The sequence below is a fragment of the Poecilia latipinna genome, unplaced genomic scaffold (genome assembly GCF_001443285.1).
Source record: "Poecilia latipinna isolate Pla-1442-1.1 unplaced genomic scaffold, P_latipinna-1.0 Scaffold973, whole genome shotgun sequence".
NCBI lineage: Eukaryota > Metazoa > Chordata > Actinopteri > Cyprinodontiformes > Poeciliidae > Poecilia > Poecilia latipinna.
This window is the reverse complement of record NW_015113589.1, coordinates 176,078-186,303: the sequence shown is the minus strand read 5'-3', so window position 1 is coordinate 186,303 and position 10,226 is coordinate 176,078. Positions and strand designations below refer to the sequence as shown.

The 10,226-nt window shown below is 36.6% G+C and overlaps 2 protein-coding genes and 1 long non-coding RNA gene across 3 annotated transcripts in view; 1 reads left to right on the top strand and 2 right to left on the bottom strand.

The window, feature by feature from the left end:
* Positions 1 to 250: 250 nt before the first annotated feature.
* Positions 251 to 3,610, bottom strand: rps18 (ribosomal protein S18). Its single transcript, XM_015050043.1, has 6 exons — positions 3,506 to 3,610; positions 2,803 to 2,901; positions 2,560 to 2,646; positions 1,523 to 1,624; positions 1,308 to 1,399; positions 251 to 372 (listed from the first exon to the last, which is right to left on the bottom strand). The coding sequence occupies exons 1-6, from the start codon at positions 3,506 to 3,508 to the stop codon at positions 297 to 299; spliced, it is 459 nt and encodes a 152-aa protein (XP_014905529.1). The 5' UTR covers positions 3,509 to 3,610; the 3' UTR covers positions 251 to 296.
* LOC106958248 (uncharacterized) lies at positions 2,046 to 2,544 on the bottom strand. The gene is made up of 2 exons (XR_001427116.1): positions 2,172 to 2,544; positions 2,046 to 2,093 (listed from the first exon to the last, which is right to left on the bottom strand). It is a non-coding gene; the product is annotated as an uncharacterized LOC106958248 (long non-coding RNA).
* Positions 3,611 to 3,701: 91 nt separating the features above from the next.
* Positions 3,702 to 10,226, top strand: part of vps52 (VPS52 subunit of GARP complex) — a 16,417-nt gene continuing 9,892 nt past the window's right edge. Inside the window, exons 1-15 of the mRNA XM_015050039.1 lie at positions 3,702 to 3,934; positions 4,340 to 4,421; positions 4,883 to 4,935; positions 5,532 to 5,607; positions 5,820 to 5,887; positions 6,080 to 6,255; positions 6,441 to 6,591; positions 6,905 to 7,005; positions 7,191 to 7,323; positions 7,524 to 7,581; positions 8,161 to 8,294; positions 8,587 to 8,742; positions 9,127 to 9,245; positions 9,413 to 9,536; positions 9,987 to 10,082. Of these exons, the coding sequence (XP_014905525.1) occupies positions 3,842 to 3,934; positions 4,340 to 4,421; positions 4,883 to 4,935; positions 5,532 to 5,607; positions 5,820 to 5,887; positions 6,080 to 6,255; positions 6,441 to 6,591; positions 6,905 to 7,005; positions 7,191 to 7,323; positions 7,524 to 7,581; positions 8,161 to 8,294; positions 8,587 to 8,742; positions 9,127 to 9,245; positions 9,413 to 9,536; positions 9,987 to 10,082 (1,620 nt within the window). The 5' untranslated portion in view covers positions 3,702 to 3,841. The remainder of the gene's footprint in view (positions 3,935 to 4,339; positions 4,422 to 4,882; positions 4,936 to 5,531; positions 5,608 to 5,819; positions 5,888 to 6,079; positions 6,256 to 6,440; positions 6,592 to 6,904; positions 7,006 to 7,190; positions 7,324 to 7,523; positions 7,582 to 8,160; positions 8,295 to 8,586; positions 8,743 to 9,126; positions 9,246 to 9,412; positions 9,537 to 9,986; positions 10,083 to 10,226) is intronic.

The following is a 10,226-nucleotide window of genomic DNA, read 5'->3' as shown; positions in this document are numbered from 1 at the left end:
GCCATACATGGGCCTTCTTTATGAAGGCTGAACACGAGTTGAACAATTTCAACTCTGCTTATTGTTTCTTTGCACTTTATATTTCCTGCAGCCATAGTTTACCTACTTTCAGGATATAATGGGTAAATTAAATATTATTCCTGTTACAAAAGTCACTCTTTCTGAACAATTGAAAATAAACTATTTAAACCAATTTCAGGATGACTATTTGAATCAAAAACAAACAAAAAAAAAAAACAGGACAGGTACATTTTGTGAATTGTGGTGTTTTATTGAAACAAAGGGAAGCAGGGAGTTTACTTCTTCTTGGACACACCGACAGTGCGACCACGACGGCCGGTGGTCTTGGTGTGCTGACCGCGCACGCGGAGACTGTAGATAGAGAAAAGAGATGCAGGAAAAGTTAAAACTAATTCATTTTAGTTCATCTATGGAAACAAACTAAAGCAAGAAGGTTATTTTTTTTATGTTTTGCTTAGCAAATATTCTTTAAGAGCACTGTAAAAATTTCACAATACTTCAAAACAAATATATGTACAGAGAAATATAGTGTGGAATGAGAATATTCACCAACTAATAAAGTTTATGCAGTAAATACAATGCAACTTCCAAAAGGAAATGCAAAGCTACACTGCTATACGTCTTACATATGCCATTTGTCATAAATAAAAGAGATATGCCTTTTCCATTGTCATATAGACATGCTTGCTTTTCACACAGGGACCAATTTGCATTGGGATATTTACACAATATGCAACAGAAAAACTTCACTTTTAAAGAGAAGGCTAATCAGATTAACATGATAGCAAAACTAAATTTAATGGCTTTTTAAATAGATTTTATTCAGCAGTACACAGGAAAGAGAAGAGAGAATGGCCTGGGACCGGGAATCTAACCCTGGACAACCACGTCAAAGACAACATCTCCACATGGTCCATGCGCTCTTTAAAAACTGAGCAACCGAGCGCCAGCCTACTCTTCTTTCAAGCCAATTTATTTAGTTAATGTAGTGCAAAGTATTCAGCATAGAAACCAAAATCATTCAAGAGAAATTCAAGTCTCTCCAGGACAGGCTCTCTCTGCACCACTCATCTGTTCTGTATTTTAACAATCTTCAGCTGAACCAATCTGCCAGTCTATGTAGGGCCTCAACACTTTGAGCTGCAATATTGTTCTCAATCTTAGCTTTATTGCACTATTACAAATGAACTGACTAAAAATAGCAAGATTGGTGTGAGAACAGAGCAGCTCCTGGTGAACAGGATGTTGTAAGTTCTTCTAGATGGACAAACGCTCTTAATTCTTACCCCCAGAAGTGTCTGAGACCACGATGAGCCCTGATCTTCTTCAGTCTCTCCAAATCTTCTCTCAGCTTGTTGTCCAGACCGTTGGCGAGGACCTAGAGATGCACATAAAAGTGATCCGTGATTAACTGAGGAAACGTTTAAAAAAACTTTACAGCATTTCAGGCTGTAGTGTCTCATTGGGTCCAAAATCATTCATAATACTGTTGACCACTTACTTGGCTGTATTTGCCATCCTTGACGTCCTTTTGCCTGTTAAGGAACCAGTCTGGGATTTTGTACTGACGAGGGTTCTGCATGATAGTCACTACCCGCTCAACCTATAAAAATAAAATCAAATCATATATATGCAAACATTTACATAAATAACGTCATTAGTACTAATAGTTGGCAGCAAATAAGAGAGCTTGAATTCTACCAGAAAAAGATCAGCCTATTTGCCTAGATGTAAATTTATTTATTTTTAAACATGAATCTGCTGTGGATCAAATCTTTATTTTACCAACATATGGCTTCAATGTTTGTTCAGATACAGTCTTTCAATAACCACCACCACCACAAAAAAATAAAGAGTTAAAGTGAACCAACGATATTTAGCTTTTAAAATATTTTTATTATTTTGAGGAATAAATACAAGTAACTCTGAATAGATTGTATTAAAAGCTAATTAAAATTTAAGATGGAACCTAATGTTTTAAAATCAGGTTATGAAAAACAAGACCCACAGTGTTCATTGTTTTGATTCCTTTATAACCACCGATAAGATGCTACTCATGTTTAGAGGATTATCTCATCCTCTAAAAGGCTGAAATGTTTAATATTTCAACTACATCTCACAAAGAACTCAGTTACTGGGAAGAAGTCAACTGGAAGGGCAAAGAGCAATGGCAACTGCATTTCAACCTTATTGGAGCTTCTGTTCATAAAGCAGGTTGTGATTATGCTGTCTAAAGAACCTCCATACGACATCTTGGACTGAGTAGATTTGAGAAAATTCATTCAAATAACCAACTACTAAAATGCATACACAATAAATGCAAAGCAGGAACAAACACATGGTCAAGGCCAAAACTTCAAAAGCACAAAATGGTAGGGCAATTACATCTTTACAGCAAATTTGAACTATATATAAGTTTTCAAGACAACAATAATTCTTATTTAATTTGGTAATCTGTCCAAAAAAAAAAAAAAAAAAAAAAAGATTTCTAGCCAGACTTGGAACTAATAATTTTCAGTTTTTAGCAGCTATGCTTACCTCCTCCTCAGTGAGCTCTCCAGCCCTCTTGTTGAGGTCAATGTCAGCTTTCCTTAGGACGACATGAGCGTAGCGTCTGCCTACACCCTTAAATCAGACAAACAGTAATTTAGTATACTCTTATGTGAACAATCAAAAGAGACCAAGTGCAGCAAGCTCAAAATTTAAGTTCAAATGTAGCACAAAGTTTAATAAATAAAGCTGGTCAAATATTTTAAAAATATTATTTTTTTTCAAATATACCTTGATGGCTGTAATGGCGAAGGCGATCTTCCTCCTACCATCAATGTTCGTGTTGAGAACACGAAGAATGTGCTGGAACTTCTCAGGGATGACCAAAGACTGAAATCATAATCATAACAGGGAAAACATCACTAAAAGAAAAGAGATGATCAGAGGCTGAATTCAAGCAACAGAACTACCGTAAGACCACAGCATTGCAAAATGCAAGATACAATCTGTTGATAAATGTTTAACTTGTTCAATCAAACTAAATGCAAAAATGCAAATCTTAATGCAATCAACAGGCTTTCCATTTGTAGTGCTCTTGTTAATGCTAACAAAGTAGTTAGCTCAGCGATTGAAGCCCCCAACACAACTGTCTATGGGCGATATAAATATGTTTGGACCTCAAATATATAACCAAGTTATCACTGCTTTAACTGTCACGTGAAACGTGTGTTTTAGTGAAATTAACAATGAAAATTGTAGGTATTAAATTCACTGGCGCTTCTTAGCTTCAGTGACTCCTCACAGCTAACGAGCGTTGATAACATAGGGTACCGTATTTCAAATACAATGTCTCATATTTCAACGATTTCAAGTTATTTCATCCCCACAACATGCATAGTATTTAATGTGGACAAATAAACCACAAATAAAGTAGATATAAGCTCGATGATTAAAGATTTTAAAACCATACTAGATCGGTCGAAAATCAACTCACCATCTTGGAAGCAGGTTCCGTGCAAAGAGGAAGACGCTATTATCTCGCGAGACTTTGGCTGAGTTTTTGACAGGAAATCGGTCCTCCAGTTTTAGTGGGTCCGATGAGATTCTACGCATCTTAAAGCCAATTTAAGTAAACAAAAAAATATATACATTTTAGAGTTATTTTATATGTATAAAATAATTTCACAAGTCTGAAGCCACATAACTTACAAGGTTTAAAGAAATGTTAAATGCTTTTTCATGGCTGATACCTGGAAGCGGAACGTTAGTTTGGGGGTATTCGTGATTTTGTTTTCCTTTCTATCCTCTACGTTAGCATAAATTCGCCGCAATGGCGGAGGGAGTACCTGCTGGTCTTATTGAAGCCGACGTAAACACAACTGGAAACCAAACACAAATCGCCATGGCGTATCTACAGGACGAGGTAACAGTTCATTTAGTTGACTCGATAGCCTTTTTGCGGGGACACAGTTAAATATTAAGAATAGCTTTAGGTAATAGTAGTACCTGCCAGCATTTCCCGAACAGGCTTCAAACTGTCTAGTCAAATTATGGAGCACCTAGTTTGACAAAACCAAAGTATTAAATACTAACTGTAGCTAAGTTGTAGACCGACAACTTAGCTAATTACAAGGTTGATTGCAAGCAACGAAAACCTAACTAGAGCAGACAATTGAGGGTGTTGCAAGTCAGATTTTCACTGTGATAAACATTTGGTTTTATCTGCTATACTTTGAATACCTCGCACTACACAAGTACTTGTTTCACTAAATGAGATGAAACCCTTAGAGAATTTTTCTGAAATAGCTATATTTCTATTTTTCCCTAGAAAACTGACGGAGACATCACTAACCTTAACTTGGGAGAACTGGACCTGACCACTGATGAGTTCATCTTGGACGAAGTGGACAGTAAGACTCTAGTTCATAACTGTATTGCTCCAGTCTTTTTTTTAGTTCACAAGGGCTGAATATTTGTTAATGTATACATGTCAGCATGAAAAGTTAAGTACCTTTTCATGCTGACATAAGTTCACAGTCCCAAAATGAACTAGTTTTGCTCATTTATTGTTTACCTTATGAAAAAATATTTAGTACATTTATTGGTCTGTAAACATATCTCATCACTAAACATTTGGTCTTTGCCATCTTAAGTTCTGTTTCATTCTTCTTTCTTGCTAACATAAACCATATTTGATTTTATCTGAATTCTTACAGTCTCTCATTGGCATGGTTTCATATTTTAGCTGTTGTTGTACACTTATTTAAAGTTTTTCAGTCAATTTCGGAGGGGAAGTTCTTGTCTTGGAAAGTCTTTTTGATCTCAGATTTCTACAAGATTTTTCTTAATTATTATTTCTTTCCTCCTGCAGCTCATATTCAGGCAAACTTGGAAGATGATCTTGTGAAAGAAGCTCTTAAGACGGTAAAAGCATCACAATACATTTGTATCAAATATACAACTTAAATGTTTAAACTGACCTGGCTATTAATCCTCCTAATTTCTCCACTGTAGAGATTTAAATACCCAAAGGATAAAACCTGCTTCTGTTACTGTGACAATTACTAACTGCTTTATTATTTCTGAATTTTATATTTTGAATAAAGTGCACACTCAATAGAGAAGGCATTCATTATTGTGTCTCTGTCACTTTCACTTTTCTGTTGCATTACCTGGTTCAGAATGTATTCTTTTTCACAAACCAGAAGCACAAGATATTTGATGTAACTACACTGTTCATTTGTAATTTCAACAGGCCTCAATGCAGTATATTGATGTACACAAATGTAATTTGTTTTAATTCAAACTGTTAAATGAACATGTTCTCAAATGTCCTGAACCATCTCAGATTGCTCATCAGCCAGAATGCACCAGGTCTGAAAAACCCTCTAAAAATGAAGCAGTTATTTTTTACATGCTCTCTTTTACAACGTAACTCTGAGGTGAACATCTTTTTACACGAATCCAACAATAACCACGTTTTCTAATAGTTCAGTTCTTCTCTTTGTGTCTGTTTTCAGGGCGTTGACCTACGTCAGTACTCCAAGCAGGTGGAGGCGGAGCTGCAGAGGATCGAACAGGCCTCCATCAAAGATTGTATCCTTTACATTTTAGAACTTGCTGGCCCTCACGTTTGAAGTGAGATATCGGCACCGAGACATAGGCTATGACTAAATCCAAGAGTTTATGTTAAATGGACAATTAATAAACTAACATTTCATTGAATTGTTTACTGAACTCTTGTGAGACTTGGAATTGTTCTACTTTTTCAACAATGCAAAATTCCATCCTGAGCCCATTTATGTTAGACATTAAGGAAAGTCAAAACATTGCTCTTCTGCACAACCAGATCACTGCTTGTGACTCCATACTGGAGGTGAGACCAGACTTGAGCCCAGTTTATTTGTATACCACTTATCCACAGTACATCTAATCGAAAAAATGTTCAATTCCTGCAGTTTTCTTAGTGTGTAACTATTTCATATAACTAGAAAAAGCTTAGTTAAAACATCTTTCTAGTTCTTGAGTTACAGATTTTTAATAGTTTGCTTTTGCTTTTCTTCCTCAGCGAATGGAGGGTATGCTGAGTGGCTTTCAGAGCGATCTTTCTTCCATCAGCAGTGAGATCCAGACCCTGCAGCAACAGTCAGTCAGTATGAACGTCCGATTGAAGAACAGGCAGGCCGTGCGCAGCCACCTCAGCCAGCTGGTGGACGAGCTGGTGGTTCCCGGAGTCATGATCTCGTAAGTTTAAGACAGAATAATTTCAATCATGTTGAGCATACAGTCAACAATTCTATAAAGCCTTTATTAATTATTTCATGTTGTTTCCTGACAAAATTAGAATAAGAAACATAGGGATGTTGTATTAAAACTCAGCGATTAAAAAGTTACTACGAGGGGCTTGATGTTGTCCTCTGTCATCACAGCACCATCCTGGAAAGTCCAGTGACGGAGCAGGAGTTTCTCGAGCAGCTTCATGAGCTCAACACAAAGATCAACTTTGCCAAAGAGCTGAGCTTCAGAGAAACGTTGGCCTGTTCCGACATCCAGGACATTGTTGATCGCCTCAAACTCAAGGTAAACCCCAGAGTGAGGGTGGAAATTCATTGTATGGTTTGGTTTCATGTGAGCCTCCTTGCATCACAGCAGTAACTTCAGTTCTTTTATGTTGTTTGCTTTTCAGTCATTGCTTTAAATGTACACTTGCTGCATAAAGAAATGTTTCAGGGTGACGTAATCAACCTACATAACTTTTTAAATCATTTGTCAAATGTTCAAAAGAACTGTTAAAACCCCGGATGAGTTTAGTTGTATTTGTATAAGTTGAACTCCTCTAGGATTCTTTTACGATGTTTTTCACAGTGAGTAAACTGAACTTTCTCCCCCTCAGGCGGTCTCAAAGATCAGAGAGTTTATTCTTCAGAAGATCTACTCCTTCAGGAAACCAATGACAAACTATCAGATCCCGCAGAATACTCTGCTGAAATACAGGTGTGTACTTTTCTACTTTATGGTGCCTTTTGAAAAGGGTCATTCCAAATTTACATAAAAATTAAACCATCAAAGCAGCTAAAATGTGTAAATTGAACAAAAGATCACATCCGTTTTCCATTTCTTTCATATTCTAAAATGAGTGAAAATGACTGATGGTTGTCCTTCTGATTGTCCTGCTGTAGATTTTTCTATCAATTTCTTTTGGCTAATGAAAGAACCGTTGCCAAGGAGATCAGGGACGAGTATGTGGACACTATGAGCAAGATTTACTACAGTTACTTCAAGTCCTACAGTGGCCGGCTCCTGAAAGTGCAGGTCAGTGGATCCATTAAGAAAAATCACAAGCGTGTGATGTGACCTCCATAAGTTCATCTCTGCTTCATCACATTTTTTATTTGGTCCACCACAGACCGTCAAGATGTGGGAAAGCATTAAGCTCTTGTCCTTTTACCGCTCTTCATTTTATTTAAATAATTTTATTTTATATTATAATTTGTTATCCTGCTCTATTTCAGTATGAGGAGGTAGCAGAAAAAGATGACCTGATGGGAGTGGAAGATACAGCTAAGAAAGATATCCTTCAATTTCTGTCTTTATCTGCGGTTGTGTTTGCTCATGAAAAATGAAACATTGAAATTACATTAGAAGAAAATGAAACATACTTTCTTTTAGGTAATTAGTACAGAAGTAAAGTATTTTGTTTTTAGAAAGAGTTTCATTTTCATACAGCAAAAATCATTTATTTTATTGAACAAAACAGATAAAATCTTGTACCCTGTTCTGCTACAGGCACAAGGAAACTAGAAGTGTAGCCTTCATCCTGCAAGTTCAGCACATTTAAGTCACCTTTTAGAATAAAGTGACTTTTTTTTTTTTTTTACTGAATTTCCATACATTAGCTTGTTATGTCCTTATCTATGAACAACATTTAACTGTTTGTGTTTTATGTTGAGGTTTTTTTTTTTTGGAGTTTCTGAAAACTTTCCTCTGTTTGAATGTTGTCAGCTAAGGTAAAAAGTTTTAAAATGTTAAGCTCAATTGATTTGAAGAGTTCCTATCAGAAGAACTCCAACTGCATGACTGTCCGTTAGACACAGGACAGCATTGATGTACCGATGCCCTGTTTAAACCATCCTTGACTTTGAGCTGCAGGTTTTTTCTCCAAACCGTCTTTAAAGAGCAGGAACACCATTTTCACTTTGGGCCAGAGGGGGACAATACTGAGTCCAGCTGAGCTGGAGGGTCCCATCCTGGTTCCACATACAGCTCAGAGAGGGGACAGCAGGGTGAGCACACATTTGAAATTACAATCTAAAGTAAAAACAAAAACTGATTTTATTCAAACAAATATAACATTTTTCATTTTTTAAAAGGATTATTTGACTATAATTATATCCTTATTTTGTAACATAAACTCAGAAAGATAAATATTCTTAAATATTGCCATAAAAATTAATATTTAAGGAGGGGCAGGAAATGGCGTTTGTAATCTAAATATTAGTATTTTAGCATCATTTCTGCTTAGGGCTAAGAAACATTGTACTAATCTGTAATCTGTTAATTGTCTTTGTTCCCCAGTATCCGTATGAGACGTTGTTCCGCAGCCAGCACTATGCCCTGCTGGACAACGGCTGCAGAGAATACCTCTTCCTGTGTGACTTCTTCATGGTGACCGGAAACTCGGCCCTCGACCTTTTCAACTGCATCATGGGGAAAACTCTCAGCATGTTCCTGGTATGGATGGACATCTGTTTTATCCCCAGTTGTGTAGCTGCATGGGTTTCATCCTAATGTAGAGTGCACACATTTTTGTTTTATATTTTACCCAATGCACCTATCGGTATTTTTGTTTTCGTATGCAAGCCTAATTTGCCAAAATGGAAAATATATCTTAATAATGTATGAGCAGGATGAGGGCTTTTATTATATGATTTATAAATATGTAATTTTAGCTTTTTTTTAACGTTTATTTTATTTTTTTATCTTGTGATATTTGATGATTTAATAGTTCTCATTTACAATTCCAACCTGGGGAAGCGGTTATTTATTTACTTCACTGTGCCTAATGCACTAAATGCCTAAAACTTTAGTGATCTTGTTCTCTGTGTCCGTCTGCAGAAGAGCATGTCCACCTACGTGTCAGACTGCTACGACAGCATCGCTATCTTTCTCTGCATCCATATCATCCTCCGATTCAGAGCCATCACAGCCAAGAGGACCATCCCTGCTCTTGACAAGTCAGTTTCACATTGAAATGAAAAGTGCATCATATGGTTCTATGTTTTTATTTATTTCTTCACTTTCATTGGAGTCATTCTTACAAGAACAACTGGGGGATGCACATATGATTGTGTTATTCTTTGTTTATCTAGAATCACCTGAAGAAGTTGTGATTGTTTCTCAGGTTCTGGGACGCCGTGTTAGAGCTGCTGTGGCCGAGGTTTGAACTCATTCTGGAGATGAACATCCAGAGCATCAGAAACACGGACCCTCAGAAACTGGGAGTGCTGGACACCAGACCACACTACGTATGTGACCACACACAAAGACCACGACTCCTGGCCTCAATCATAGTGAACCTGTTGCATCGGTTATGGTTCCAGCTTTATAATTAAATTTTATGAGATGTGTGATTTGGTATAAAGAAAATTATGCAGACGCATTGCAGTAAAATTTAATGTAATCCAAATGTTGTTTATTTCAGTAATTATATTCTAAAAGTGAAATCCATATATTCCATAAATTCACACAGTGTTTAGTACCATTTAGTTTTTATGGCTTACCGCTAATGGAAATCTGCAAGATTCTGTTCGTATGTAAGAGCAAGAAAAGAAAGGATTTTATGTTGTATTATTTCCATATTAATGGAGATTAAATTCTTTGAATGACAAAGATTATTTAGCAAGGTTGGAAAGTTGAGTGGAAGGAAAAGTATCAGAAAATGTTTTGTGGTGTGAGTTTATGTTTTCTAATTTCAGATCACTCGGCGGTATGCAGAGTTCTCCTCCGCCATCGTGAGCATCAATCAAACATTTCCTAATGAGAGGACCAACGCTCTGCTGGGCCAGCTGCAGGTAACACACACACACACATGCATTCACACTAGGGCTGAAACGATTCCTCGAATGATTCGAGTACCTCGATTACTAAAATATTCGTTTACAACAGCCCTAATTCACACAGTATTTATTGGATGATTATCTGTTGCCAAAAAAATA